Source organism: Procambarus clarkii, chromosome 13 (genome assembly GCF_040958095.1).
Source record: "Procambarus clarkii isolate CNS0578487 chromosome 13, FALCON_Pclarkii_2.0, whole genome shotgun sequence".
NCBI lineage: Eukaryota > Metazoa > Arthropoda > Malacostraca > Decapoda > Cambaridae > Procambarus > Procambarus clarkii.
The window spans coordinates 15115955-15131929 of NC_091162.1; the positions used below are offsets into that span (position 1 = coordinate 15115955).

The 15975-nt window shown below is 37.9% G+C and overlaps 1 protein-coding gene across 3 annotated transcripts; it reads left to right on the forward strand.

The window, feature by feature from the left end:
- The first annotated feature begins 7469 nt into the window (after positions 1-7469).
- Positions 7470-14026, forward strand: LOC123757122 (uncharacterized). 3 transcript variants are annotated; one of them, XM_045740524.2, is made up of 6 exons: positions 7470-7570; positions 8375-8580; positions 9004-9188; positions 10100-10254; positions 12399-12558; positions 13541-14026. In XM_045740524.2, exons 1-6 carry the CDS (start codon positions 7558-7560, stop codon positions 13620-13622), a joined length of 801 nt encoding a protein of 266 aa, XP_045596480.2. In that variant the 5' UTR covers positions 7470-7557; the 3' UTR covers positions 13623-14026. The 3 variants fall into 3 exon arrangements, with proteins under 3 accessions (XP_045596480.2, XP_045596479.2, XP_045596481.1); XM_045740523.2 differs by having other exon boundaries at positions 7547-7588; XM_045740525.2 differs by lacking the exon at positions 7470-7570 and adding an exon at positions 7746-7965.
- The last annotated feature ends 1949 nt before the right edge of the window (positions 14027-15975 follow it).

Sequence of the window (15975 nt, forward strand, 5' to 3'; positions counted from 1 at the left end):
ATCCTGACCCCTTTCCAATGCTATATAGTCGTAATGGCTTGGTGCTTTCCCATGACAGTTCCCTTCCCAGATTGCTGGACGCTCAAGCTGCCTCCAGCCGTGGCTCTAGGCCATACAACACACTGTATTCCTACAACAATTTGCTCATGGTGACAATAAAGGCACTCTCACAAGATAATTGCATTATTAAGAGTACTCGTGGTGTTCAAGATTCTTAATTTAAAAAAGGATGGTTACATTTATTAAATTTCAAGCTGGTCTATACTATTTGCTATACAAATTTTTATAAGTCTGATCATAGGTAATGTTTTGTGATATGCTGTAAATTCAGGTAAATTCAACTAAACTTCTGTATATTTTTGGGAAAAAAATAAATAAGAACATAAGAACATAAGAACAAAGGTAACTGCAGAAGGCCTATTGGCCCATACGAGGCAGCTCCTATTCTATAACCACCCAATCCCACTCATATACTTGTCCAACCCGTGCTTGAAACAATCGAGGGACCCCACCTCCACAATGTTACGCGGCAATTGGTTCCACAAATCAACAACCCTGTTACTGAACCAGTATTTACCCAAGTCTTTCCTAAATCTAAACTTATCCAATTTATATCCATTGTTTCGTGTTCTGTCCTGTGTTGATACTTTTAATACCCTATTAATATCCCCCCGGTTATGTCCATTCATCCACTTGTAAACCTCTATCATGTCACCCCTAACTCTTCGCCTTTCCAGTGAATGCAACTTAAGGTATAAAACAGCCATAGAGTTAGTTAGGAGCAAGGGAGGAATCCCGATCATATGTGGCATTCTTCCAAGAAAGGGAGTGGGAAATGAATGGATATCGAGGGCACTTGGTGTCAATTGCCGGCTGGAAAGATATTGCAAATCAAACGCAATATCTTTCATAGACAACTGGGAACACTTCTATGGAAGAAATGAAATGTATGCTCGTGATGGGGTGCATCTATCGAGAGCTGGGGTTGTTGCTGTTGCGAACTCGCTAGAAGAAGTGGTTAGAGGTGTTTGTTTGGGTTTAAACTGTTAGTAGATAGAGGTATGGGAATTGATTTGGAGGAAGGAGGTAATAAAAGTATGTGTTTGTGGGAGAAAGGAATTGGCAAAACGATCAGGGAAAGAGAAGGTCCGCAAAATAACAATTCACTTAGGGTATATTACACTAACAGTAGAAGTCTAAGAAATAAAATTAACGAATTAAATGCTCTTGTCTGCACAGAAAAAATAGATATTATTGCACTTACCGAAACGTGGATGAATGTAGAAAATAGAGAACTATTAGCTGAATATCAAATATATGGATTTAAACTATTTCACACAGATAGATATATTAGACGAGGAGGTGGAGTAGCCATATATGTTAGGGACAATTTGAAATGTAGTCTCAATGAGGGAATCAAAACAGAGCCACACACAGAAACTATTTGGATTGAATTAAACGAAAAAGCTAATAATATTATAATAGGAGTAATATATAGGCCACCAAATTTAGACAGAATGGAAGCAAAGCATCTATGGGATGAAATATCTAGAGCATCTAGATCTAACAGTATTTATGTCATGGGTGACTTTAATTTTAGCGGAATAAACTGGTTGAACAAAACAGGGAATAGTGAAGCAGAAGATTTTCTAGAATTAATTGATGATTGCTTTCTTACGCAACACATTAAGGAACCAACACGGGAAAATAATATTTTAGATTTAGTGTTAACTAACAGGGAAACGCAAATTAATGACATCGAAATAGGGAGTGAGCTAGGGAGCAGTGATCACAAAGAAATCAGATTTAGCATAGAATGGAATAGACCAGTAGGAGAAAATTCTGTTAAAGTGCCAGATTTTCGAAAAGCTGATTTTAATAGCCTAAGAAATTTTTTGGGTCAAATTGATTGGAAAGGCTTGGGTATGGGGTGTGGGCCGGTCTTGGAGCGAGACATGAACCCAGCGATAGGTGACTTAAATGGGGATTTCGATGTGGATTCAATATATAACTTATTTAAGAATATTCTAAACAAAGCACAGGAACGTAGTATACCATACAAATTGAATAGATCGTATACTAATGACCCAAAGTGGATAACAAAGAATTTGAAGAACCTTATAGGTAAAAAGAGAGCTTGGTACAAAAGGATTAAAAATGGGGAGGTCACTTTAGAACAGGAATTCGTACAACTGGTTAGAAATGTTAAAAAAGAGATAAGGAAAGCAAAAAGAAACTATGAAGTTCGCATAGCAGGGCAAGCAAAGACAAATCCTAAAGGGTTTTTTCAGTTATATCGTACTAAGACTAGGGAAAGGATAGGTCCATTAAAAACTGAGACAGGTCAAATAACAGATAGTGATGAAGAGATGAGTAGTATTTTTAATAAATATTTTGTATCTGTATTTACTAAAGAGGAACTTAACAATATGCCTTCAGCCGAACAAGTCTATGTGGGTGGGGACGAGGACAGGTTGACGAGTTTAGCAGTTACCAGGGAGGATGTTCTTAAACAAATAGTAAAACTCAAACCAAACAAATCCCCAGGGCCGGATGAAGTGTTTGCTAGGGTGCTTAAAGAATGCAAAGAGGAGCTTTGTGACCCACTGTCAACCATATTTAATAAATCAATAGAGTCAGGCAGAGTGCCAGAGTTTTGGAAAGTTGCTAATGTGATACCAGTTTTTAAGAAAGGAGATAGATCACTTGCGTCTAACTATCGACCAATTAGCCTAACGTCTATTGTGGGAAAGTTACTCGAATCTATAATAGCAAATAAAATTCGTCTTCATCTTGAAAAACATAAATTAATAATTGAGTCGCAACATGGTTTTATAAATGGCCGTTCATGTTTAACAAATTTGTTATCTTTTTATTCTAGCATTGTTGAGGCAGTTGATAGTGGTAAGGATTGCGATGTTGTATACCTTGACTTTAGCAAAGCTTTTGATACAGTGCCACATGAAAGACTGATTAAAAAAATAGAGTCTCATGGTATTGGGGGTGCTATATTAAGCTGGATTAGGGCATGGCTATACCAAAGGAAACAGAGAGTTAGTATAAATGGAATCAAGTCAGAGTGGGAAAATGTTGTAAGTGGAGTGCCTCAAGGCTCTGTCCTGGGACCTCTGTTGTTTATAATATATATAAATGATTTAGATTCAGGTTTGAGTAGCAACATTTGCAAATTTGCCGATGATACGAAAATCGGTAGGGAAATTAATTCGGAGGAGGACTCACTATCACTTCAAGTTGATCTAGATAGGGTTTTGAAATGGTCAAAGGATTGGCAGATGCAGTTTAATGCTGATAAATGTAAAGTTCTGAGGTTAGGTAATGATGATAGAGTTACAAGATACGAGCTAGATGGTGTTGTGATTGCGAAGTCGGATTGCGAAAGGGATCTGGGAGTTATGATTAGTAAGAATTTAAAACAAAAGGATCAATGCATAAATGTTCGTAATAAGGCAAATCGGACACTTGGATTTATTAATCGCAGCGTTAGTAACAAGACACCTGGTGTGGTTCTCAAGCTATATCTTGCTCTAGTTAGGCCCCATTTAGATTATGCAGTTCAGTTTTGGTCGCCATATTATAGAATGGATATAAATTCACTTGAACGTGTCCAGCGTAGGATGACTAAGTTAATTCCCCAAATTAGAAATCTTTCATATGAAGAAAGATTAACAAAGCTTAAGTTGCATTCACTGGAAAGGCGAAGAGTTAGGGGTGACATGATAGAGGTTTACAAGTGGATGAATGGACATAACCGGGGGGATATTAATAGGGTATTAAAAGTATCAACACAGGACAGAACACGAAACAATGGATATAAATTGGATAAGTTTAGATTTAGGAAAGACTTGGGTAAATACTGGTTCAGTAACAGGGTTGTTGATTTGTGGAACCAATTGCCGCGTAACATTGTGGAGGTGGGGTCCCTCGATTGTTTCAAGCACGGGTTGGACAAGTATATGAGTGGGATTGGGTGGTTATAGAATAGGAGCTGCCTCGTATGGGCCAATAGGCCTTCTGCAGTTACCTTTGTTCTTATGTTCTTAAGCTTTGTTAATCTTTCTTCATATGAAAGATTTCTAATTTGGGGAATTAACTTAGTCATCCTACGCTGGACACGTTCAAGTGAATTTATATCCATTCTATAATATGGCGACCAAAACTGAACTGCATAATCTAAATGGGGCCTAACTAGAGCAAGATATAGCTTGAGAACCACACCAGGTGTCTTGTTACTAACGCTGCGATTAATAAATCCAAGTGTCCGATTTGCCTTATTACGAACATTTATGCATTGATCCTTTTGTTTTAAATTCTTACTAATCATAACTCCCAGATCCCTTTCGCAATCCGACTTCGCAATCACAACACCATCTAGCTTGTATCTTGTAACTCTATCATCATTACCTAACCTCAGAACTTTACATTTATCAGCATTAAACTGCATCTGCCAATCCTTTGACCATTTCAAAACCCTATCTAGATCAACTTGAAGTGATAGTGAGTCCTCCTCCGAATTAATTTCCCTACCGATTTTCGTATCATCGGCAAATTTGCAAATGTTGCTACTCAAACCTGAATCTAAATCATTTATATATATTATAAACAACAGAGGTCCCAGGACAGAGCCTTGAGGCACTCCACTTACAACATTTTCCCACTCTGACTTGATTCCATTTATACTAACTCTCTGTTTCCTTTGGTATAGCCATGCCCTAATCCAGCTTAATATAGCACCCCCAATACCATGAGACTCTATTTTTTTAATCAGTCTTTCATGTGGCACTGTATCAAAAGCTTTGCTAAAGTCAAGGTATACAACATCGCAATCCTTACCACTATCAACTGCCTCAACAATGCTAGAATAAAAAGATAACAAATTTGTTAAACATGAACGGCCATTTATAAAACCATGTTGCGACTCAATTATTAATTTATGTTTTTCAAGATGAAGACGAATTTTATTTGCTATTATAGATTCGAGTAACTTTCCCACAATAGACGTTAGGCTAATTGGTCGATAGTTAGACGCAAGTGATCTATCTCCTTTCTTAAAAACTGGTATCACATTAGCAACTTTCCAAAACTCTGGCACTCTGCCTGACTCTATTGATTTATTAAATATGGTTGACAGTGGGTCACAAAGCTCCTCTTTGCATTCTTTAAGCACCCTAGCAAACACTTCATCCGGCCCTGGGGATTTGTTTGGTTTGAGTTTTACTATTTGTTTAAGAACATCCTCCCTGGTAACTGCTAAACTCGTCAACCTGTCCTCGTCCCCACCCACATAGACTTGTTTGGCTGAAGGCATATTGTTAAGTTCCTCTTTAGTAAATACAGATACAAAATATTTATTAAAAATACTACTCATCTCTTCATCACTATCTGTTATTTGACCTGTCTCAGTTTTTAATGGACCTATCCTTTCCCTAGTCTTAGTACGATATAACTGAAAAAACCCTTTAGGATTTGTCTTTGCTTGCCCTGCTATGCGAACTTCATAGTTTCTTTTTGCTTTCCTTATCTCTTTTTTAACATTTCTAACCAGTTGTACGAATTCCTGTTCTAAAGTGACCTCCCCATTTTTAATCCTTTTGTACCAAGCTCTCTTTTTACCTATAAGGTTCTTCAAATTCTTTGTTATCCACTTTGGGTCATTAGTATACGATCTATTCAATTTGTATGGTATACTACGTTCCTGTGCTTTGTTTAGAATATTCTTAAATAAGTTATATATTGAATCCACATCGAAATCCCCATTTAAGTCACCTATCGCTGGGTTCATGTCTCGCTCCAAGACCGGCCCACACCCCATACCCAAGCCTTTCCAATCAATTTGACCCAAAAAATTTCTTAGGCTATTAAAATCAGCTTTTCGAAAATCTGGCACTTTAACAGAATTTTCTCCTACTGGTCTATTCCATTCTATGCTAAATCTGATTTCTTTGTGATCACTGCTCCCTAGCTCACTCCCTATTTCGATGTCATTAATTTGCGTTTCCCTGTTAGTTAACACTAAATCTAAAATATTATTTTCCCGTGTTGGTTCCTTAATGTGTTGCGTAAGAAAGCAATCGTCAATTAATTCTAGAAAATCTTCTGCTTCACTATTCCCTGTTTTGTTCAACCAGTTTATTCCGCTAAAATTAAAGTCACCCATGACATAAATACTGTTAGATCTAGATGCTCTAGATATTTCATCCCATAGATGCTTTGCTTCCATTCTGTCTAAATTTGGTGGCCTATATATTACTCCTATTATAATATTATTAGCTTTTTCGTTTAATTCAATCCAAATAGTTTCTGTGTGTGGCTCTGTTTTGATTCCCTCTTTGAGACTACATTTCAAATTGTCCCTAACATATATGGCTACTCCACCTCCTCGTATAATATATCTATCTGTGTGAAATAGTTTAAATCCATATATTTGATATTCAGCTAATAGTTCTCTATTTTCTACATTCATCCACGTTTCGGTAAGTGCAATAATATCTATTTTTTCTGTGCAGACAAGAGCATTTAATTCGTTAATTTTATTTCTTAGACTTCTACTGTTAGTGTAATATACCCTAAGTGAATTGTTATTTTGCGGACCTTCTCTTTCCCTGATCGTTTTGCCAATTCCTTTCTCCCACAAACACATACTTTTATTACCTCCTTCCTCCAAATCAATTCCCATACCTCTATCTACTAACAGTTTAAACCCAAACAAACACCTCTAACCACTTCTTCTAGCGAGTTCGCAACAGCAACAACCCCAGCTCTCGATAGATGCACCCCATCACGAGCATACATTTCATTTCTTCCATAGAAGTGTTCCCAGTTGTCTATGAAAGATATTGCATTTGATTTGCAATATCTTTCCAGCCGGCAATTGACACCAAGTGCCCTCGATATCCATTCATTTCCCACTCCCTTTCTTGGAAGAATGCCACATATGATCGGGATTCCTCCCTTGCTCCTAACTAACTCTATGGCTGTTTTATACCTCTGAATCAGTTCCTCACTCCTGACTCGACCAACATCATTTCCTCCCACGCTAATGCAAATAATGGGATTGTTCCCATTACCAGCCATAATATCATTCATGTTGTTTATAATATCACCAATGCCAGCTCCGGGATAGCAAACCCTTAACCTGTTCCCCCTATCTCTAGCACAAAACGTTCTATCCAAATACCTTATCTGGGAATCTCCCACAACTAATGTTTGCTTAGGTACTTCCTTTACTTTCTGAGGGGCCTGCGCTTCCTTTCTCTTCGTTGCTTTCCCTTTTGCGCGATCCACAGTCTCTCCACAGCACTCGTCCTCCAAAACGTCAAATGAATTTGAAGTTGCTATGGCGTTTGAAGGCGGCTACATAATGTATACTTAAATACATAATGTATACTTTTCATTTCAGGTTTCACTCTGTTATGTAAACCAGTACCAATAAAAATATAATGACAAATTCATTACACTATTGAAGAACATCACTTAAATACCTGTTGTACAACATATGTGTATTATAAACAGTTTCCATGGCAACAGCTCGGCGTCACCATGGCGGACGAAGGTGTTGACAATTGTCTCGGTGCATCTTACTATTTTTTTAAGATTACTTTATTTTATCACTTATACTCTACCGCTACGTGTATCCCTATGGTTCCTTGTAGCAAAAGCAAAATGTATATATATAAATAAGCAGGAAATTTTGTATGCCTGTCTGTGAAATATGACCTTCAAGCCAATGGTGGGAAGGTTTTTTTTTTTTAACCGATTAGTGCTCCAGTGCTGTAGTGTAGAGCAACCCAGTACTGTAGTGCTCTCTTGATTGCCATGGCCTGTAGAAGGAAGGCCTATCGACCTGCAAGGCCTATCAAGATTCTCCAGTGAGCCAAGGGCAGGGCTGTTGTGTGCGCATTGTCACCCATCCACATATTGGCCCGAACTCAACTGTGCTTAACCTAGGTGACACGGGGATTGGTGAAATTATACACAGGCATTTCCACAATGCTCGTTTCCTAATTATCAGAAACATACGTGTTATTAAGTTAGGTTGTGTTGATTTAGGTTCAGTTAGGTAAGGTATATATGTCATATTGGACCCTAGACAGCTCACCAACTAATTTTAAAACCTACTTAACCTTACTCAACGTATTCTAATCCAACCAAACCTAGCATAGCCTAACCTAACGCTTAAAAAACGAGCTTCGTTGAAATGCTCCATAAGCCTAAAAGGTTTCCTGTCCCCCCTATAATGGGAAATGATAGTACCATGATTAAATAATAATTAGCCTTTCATAATATAGCTTTAATTAAGTAAAGTCACCACTACCATATCTTGACACTTATTTAGTCAAATTTGTTTTATGACCAGTACCACCACTGGAGGATGTACCACAGGTTTTGGAGAAAGTAGAAAATGCTGAGCAGATGAAGCGAGCTTTTACAGAGAATGGGGGCGTTATAAAACCTGTGGCTCCAGAGAATAAACTTTCTTCTAATCCACAAAATTCAACTCGGAAATCTTCATCAAATTTTTGTGGAATGAAGAAAGGCTTTTTATTTGGAGGTAACACAAAGGTAAGAAAATGTAGTGAAAATATAATGCATGTTCATAGCCTGTCTGAATACTGTATATAAAGTACTGTACTATAATATATTTAATAAAGTAATTCAGCATTACTGTATATGCATTGCAAGTGGGTGAAAAATTCTGTGGGAGATTTATGGAATGACAGAGTCGAATGTGAATTAATGTAAGCATAATGTATATAAAAAATTACATTAATGTCAGTAATGTTTAGTGAAGACTAGTCATTCATTTATCTTCAAGCTTCATTCTTAGTAAGACTTATCTCTTGTCAGTGTGTGAATTTGATTCACACACTGTATACTTATATATATAGAAGCATTACAAGATATTGTGGTAATATCATAGGAAAACATGATATTACTGTCCTTATCGGTTTATATTTAACATTTTGTCTACTATATGTTTCAAAGGAAAAGAAAAGTGGGGGTGGCAGATCACAGACAAGTAATAGATCATTAGGAAGAGACAAGCAAGCTGCTGAAGATCTTCCCCTGATAACTGCCCGTCCAGAAAATTCAAGTCTTGTTATTAAACAAGTTCAAGAAGCCATGAATGCTAATAATGCTATGGAATTTCAAGATAAGTTAGGACAGAGGTAAGTTTTGGTGAAAACTTTTATTGCAGCGTTAAAATAGCGAGCACCTTTAGTTATTTTAGTATTATTGAACTGTTATAATTAAAGGGGACAGGTTATTATAACATATATATAAAATTGATTTTTTGATACTGTATTTATAATTTTTTTAAGATGACCATTGGCTTGCAAACGATTGAACATGAATTTAATTCCAGGCCAAACGAAACATTTGGGCACATTTGCCACCATCCAACATATTTGTTCACTTGTCAGTCAATAGTTACCTGGGAGTTAGGCAATTATTGTGGGATGCATCCTGGGGAAAGTCAGCCATTGGCCTAGAGGGACTGATGAGCCTAACAGGCTTCCTGTCCCCTGACAATGGGAAACTATATAATTGTCTTGTTATAACAATTGTGTTTTTATCTCTACTGGGAAACTTTAGATTATTAGGAACACTTGGTGTCTCACTCTATTCCACATGTAGGGAAGGGCAGGTAGGGCACAAATATTTTCTTGTAGAATATTTAAGATCAGGTACTGTAGGCAGTTTTTTTCTTTTCTAATTATGCGATAGTAAAGCTATAGAATTATATCTTAGTTTGCATGTGACTTTTAAAACTCTTATGTTATGTGTCATAATAAACTTAAGAGGGGCTGTCAAGTAGTTTGTAATTGTCTTTGGTGTCATAACAAATGGTTTCTCTCATTGGTGGTCTTGGTGAAGCTTTAAGTCATCTAGTGCCCAGAGTGGTGTGGATTTATCTTATGGCCCTGGCCTAGGGAAGCAACTGTGGTGACACTCAAAAAGAAGTGTTTAAGTCCACTTGATACCATATTTGTTTTTCTGGTACTTTAACTATATACACTTTATGTTGCAGAAGTATGGCATTATGTGTACTGTATGTAATATTCATTTTAACTTGCAGACTGGAAGCAAACCCAAATGTACGAGATGTGATATCTGATCCAGCATGGATACCAATACTTGATGAATTTCAACGAGATCCCTTGGCAGCGATGAAAAAATACAAGGACAACAAAGAGGTTACAAGTACTTTGAAGGAACTGTGCAATGTTTTGGGTAAGAAAACATGTACAGTATGTGGTATGAACTTACGCTTGGATATTCATTAAACTGTATTTGTTGTTATATTGGTATTTAGGCCTGGCTTTAGGTGCTGGAACTAGTTAGGTTATTCAGCAACATGTTTGTGATGTTTCCATTGCTTGCATTACCCAGGAAACATCAAGGTAACGGTAAGACTGGTCTACAGTCATTTGTTTTCATTCTGAATCTTTTGAAATTCATAAGGCATCTTTGATCTTCTCATTTATATATTCCCACAACTTGTTCATGTACATACTGCAGTCATTTGTAAACCATTTAGCCATATGTGGGTGGGCTTCTTTGTTTCCAAGTGGTCCTGTTGGCTTCCAATCTTTGGGGTGCTTTTTCTGAATTGTGTAGTGTTCACATAGAGGATGCTTGGGGTATGTGGGGCTTATCTTACTCTCTTCCTCTGGCCTCTGTTCAGTTGCTTTTTTGTGTTAACTGGGTTTGGATCTTTTGTGGGCCATGTTCTTCTACAGGCGCCCATATGTCTAGTTCGGCCCTAGTTCCTAGTTCCTGGTTCTTCTCATTGTCTTGACCCCTTTCCTTCCCATGGCTCCACCTCTTACCCATAGTTTGGTGGCACAATCAGATTCGATTCCAGGTTCTCTGCCAATCTTTGTGTACAGTATATGGTTTCTTGGCCCCTTGTGTCCAGTATCAGTTGGGTGGTGGGCCTCTTGGTGCTATCTTGGTGTCTCACTGCAGTAGCACTGCATTATGGAATGGTGGAATTTCTGACTGCTCCTCTCATCAGTGTCCATCCTTTGTGTTGGTTGCAGTTGTCATTTCTGTTCTGATTCTTCTTGATTTGCTGGTTGCTGCTGATACTGTTGCCTTTTGCCTTGATGGAGCCCCTTTTGAAGCATTTGGGGGAAGCTGTTTCTTTGCCTATTTCTCTGGAAGTCTCAAGTTTTGTGTTCTCAAGATGGATCCATTATGTATTACTCTGTCCTCTGGCTATAGTGTGGCATTTTTTGCATGATCCTCATGCTGTTGGGGTCAGGGATGTTTGTTGCACTTGTTCCAAAATCCACCTTTCCTAATCCTCCATGTAATGGTTTGGTACAGACAGCATATTGTTTGTTCCCAATGTGGGATTTGTGGCTGAATGTGACTTTGACATATTTCTTTGTCATTTTGTCCATGGCTGAATTTTTGGCTCAAAGCTTCCTGTAGTTGTTCTGATGGTGTCCTCTTGTTCCTTGTTCTTTGGCCCAAGTCTTCTGCTCCTCTTCCACAGGCATGCCCTGCTGGATGGCAAAGCGACGATCTCGCTTCATGCAGGCCGATGTTCAATCCCCGACCGTCCCTTCCAAGTGCTAAACAGTCATAATGACTTTGCGCTTTTCCCTGATAGTGCCTTCCCTGACTGTCCAAGTAGTTGGGCACCATCCTTTCCCCTGCTTCATCTCATATCCTTATCCTGAGTCCTTCCAAGTGCTATAGAGTCAGAATTGCTTTGTACTTTTGTACTTTCTCCTGATAGTTCCCTTCCCTTTCAAGGAAATTTTGCTGCTTCTACTGAGATTAAGCTTAAGCTGAGATTACTTGTTCCTCGAGCTTACTCATTGAGTAAGCTTAAGGAACTACTTAGAGGTTCCTAGCAAGAATCAAGCAGTGAATGTAATAAACTGCCCTTTTCTAGTGGGCCCCCAGTAGCTCCTCCATTTGTAATAAACTGCCCTTTTCTAGTGGGCCCCCAGTAGCTCCTCCATTTGTAATAAACTGCCCTTTTCTAGTGGGCCCCCAGTAGCTCCTCCATTCTCGTTTGCTCGTGCAGCTGCAGTGATGGGGACGCAGGTTGACTGGGACCATGGGTCACCTGGACTGCCATGTAGTGACAGACAGGCACATCAGAAATGGGCATTTCATTACATTCAATGTTGAATTTAGAGAAAAATCAGGGAAAAAAGACTTGTCCATCCTGCATATCTTGTGGCTATTCAAGCTTACAGAATAACCTAACAGGTTCTAGTACCTAACCTAAATCCTAAATATCAATATTAGATAAAATCCCAGTGAACTTTGTAGAAATTTTGTATGTAAATGTATTTTATTTAATGTGTTTACAAACCATGCTCTTATATCATTGAGAATTTGGTGTATTTCAGGTGATACATTCCTACATATGAATAGTAGTATAAAAAGTGAAGAGGAGTTGATATCTAGCGAGTTACTGAAAAATCCTCACGTAGAGGAGGCACTGTCAGACCCCTTGGTGCAGCAGATGATGACCTATATGAAAGAGGGAGCAAATGATAAAGTTCACAGGTGAGCATCACACTTCCACAGTCGTCTTTATGTCATTGTGATCTGCACAGGAACACTTGTGCCAAATTTTAATATAAAAATATTAATTATCAACAGTTTGAATTTTGAATATTATCTACTCTTCCTTTTCCAAGACCTACTCTTCACAAATCCATAAATACAGTTTACAGTCACTTTGCATATTAGCTACAGTATATTGCATTCATAGCATATTAGCTACAGTATATTGCATTCAAAAACCAGTACTCATTCACTGCTTACTGGTTTTATCTTAGTCTTGAAGATAAAACTGTTCAGTTGGTGGATCTATACATGGTGTGAGCTGTGAGGTATCGCTCGCTTTATACATATCCCCGGAGTTACCACATTAATTCAAAAAATTAATTAGAGTCAAGAGTGGCATCCCAAAGAGTGTGGTGTGCTTTGATATGCCCTACTGCACAAAACATGACTGAATCAGATATTATAGAAATAATGACAAGACTCCAATCAGGTGGTGAAAAAAAGCAAATAAGGTTTAGAGGAGATTAACTAAAACTTTATAAGTATTCTTCCAAATTTAATTGAATCCAGAACTGTTTTAATACTGTACTCTGAATATCATGAATGATTACAATTGATATGTAACGTATGAAACAACATTACAGTACTGTATCACTAAAAGAATGTTTTGACTTTAAGTGAAGCAATGCATTTTATCTTGTAAGTATTTTGTAATTTTAAATTATATTTTATTCGTATTTTTACATGAATACATGCTGTATTAGAGAATATGTAACCAATTACATATTCTGTATACTGTAGTTTATTTCAGAAGTCTCAATCCTAAACGCATCTGGTTACAGTGTAATTTAATGCACTCTTACTTAAAAAAAAAGAGAAATGTTAAGAAAATTATGTATAGTACAATACTATATACTGTACTGTAGTACTATATATTTCCAGTGTTTACCTCCATCTAACATAGACTTTCTCATTACAGATGCTTCCAGACAGCAAATCAAATCCAAAAGAAAAATATTCAGACTTTGATAGATGTTGGCTTGTTTGCATTTTCAATGTAACATGGGTAAAATTGTATAAATAAAAATAAGTGTAGTACTGTATAGTGCAATCTAAAAAAGTTGGAATTACTGTACATCCTTCCAGACAAATAAATACTTTGTATGATTTTAAGAAATTTGCTAGTGTAATTATTGTTTACAGAAAATGAACACACACACATACTTGTGCACATTTACACAAAATGCAGCACATGTACAGGTATAAATATGTTTATAATATTAACAATATAATGTAAAATAGATAATTTACTCACCATTTTGTTGAGCAATCCCTTTATTATCTATTGCCAACAAAATTTGATAAGCATTTTATGCAGTAAAGTAAAAGTATAGTTCATTACTGTATAATATAACAAAAAATTTCACTGTAATGAAGAGTTTTAAAATATAGTACATCAAAACAATTGTTTCAACATCCTGGGATGTTCATCCAGACGTCTGGCCATCAGAATACGAGTTTGGGTTCTGCAACTGAAATCGTTTGGCATAGATAAGGTAATATATCACCCGATAACAGTACCTGGATTAAACTTGGATGATTTTCTGGCAGTTCTTCTACTTCCCTGCCTGGCCCAGGGCCAGGCTTGATTTGAGAAAGCAAGCAACAGCCTGTTGGACCAAGGAGCAACCCGCAGGCCTACACATCCATCAAAGCCTGGCAGCTCATGCAGAAAACACTAGTTTCCAGGTATAAAAGTGAGTAACTGCATTGTATACCAACGATTAAACTAGGAAAAGCTCACTAGAAAATATAGACGTAACAGACCAAGCGACTGCTTGCAGTAAATTAGACACCAATTAAACAAGGCAAGTGCCATGATACACCAGATTGCCTTCAGATTGCAACATAGGTGATCTCTGCTAGTCTACCTCCCCTCGAGTAGCCAGTGCAACACAAGTAGCCCTTGGCTGTGCCCATCATCAGCTTCTAGCTTTTAGTTAAGTGGTGTTGGTTTCCCCTGGAACATTAGCTCTGTCAAGGGCCATTGTTTTGTTTGTTTTTATTTAAACTTCATGCTAATGATTATGCCACCTAAATTGCATGTGCCCTAAAATTCCATATCCGACAGTGGGTTTTCTCACCCACTGAGGTTGGCTGGCATTTTCCTATAACCCATCAGAGGTACCTCCTCCACGAGCTAATTCTTCTAGTCACGTAGCGTCCATGCTGTGCAGAAGATTCATTCATTGTGGAACCTGTTGAAAAACAACACACACACACATTCAATGTGCTTTTGCACATTAAAGACCTGCCTGTTATACTGACCCTGCTCGTGTTAGGGGCCATGCACTTTAAGCAAGGGCATTCTTTCATTGCACAAGTGATTTTCAAGATACTGTATGTGGCTATTTGCGCCCTTCCTTTCCAGTGTTCAAGGTCAAGGTTCAGTACTCACCTAATTGTGCTTGCAGGGCATGAACTCTGGCTCTATCCCGCCTCTCAACTGTCAATCAACAGAGCGTCTGCCTCACTGAGACACTTCATCTGTGTCTACCTTTTGTGTCCAGTTTGGTTACTGAAGTTCCTTCTCCCTGTGGGGTTCATCTGATACTGTACTGTGTTTTTTTGGCTGGGTTATTGTGCCTGTCTCAATCGATTCCATTATTGAACCTGCTGTATGCAGATCTTTTTACACGAGTTTTTGGCATTTTTAAAGTCATTCCTGTTGCCTCCATCATGCAACCTGCTGGGTTCTGGATCCTTTTAATTTCAAACATGTTCTGTTTGTTGGCACTGGTCTTTCGTGGTCTTCTTATACAATGGCCTTTTAGGCTGTGGCTGCATTTGGGAACAGGCTCACTGGCAGGCTGTTTGCAATGAGTGGTGTGGATGCCAATCTCCTGCTGGTTTTCCAAGTTTGCTTGTCTGGTCTTCAACACTTGTGCCCCATGATAGCTGGCTTCCTGTCACCTGGGATTTGTCGTCTGGCTCTTCATTAATTTGGGCCGTTTTGAGTTGCAGGCCTGCTGGAACCCACCCATATTCATCAACATTAGCCATTTATGCATCTTTCAGCCAGCCCACTGTATGAATAGTATATCTTTCCTTGCAATTATGTGTTTGCATTGCACATTTTGCTACTTTATCCACATACTGTAGTGGGGTTACTCTTCTCTGTCCTTTTGAGATGTATCTTATTGTCTCGATAAACATATTTGAACTTGAACTTCAGTTGCAATTAATTACCAGCTGTGCATTCCATTCTATTGCGATTGTGTCTTTGGGAACATCCCTTCCCTTGAATAGCAGTATTTACAAAAGAGCTTTGTGATTTTATATGCTCCAAGGTAGGTAATATTTAGTCAATATTCATTAATCAACTAAATGCATTAATGACTGGAATCTTTTTAA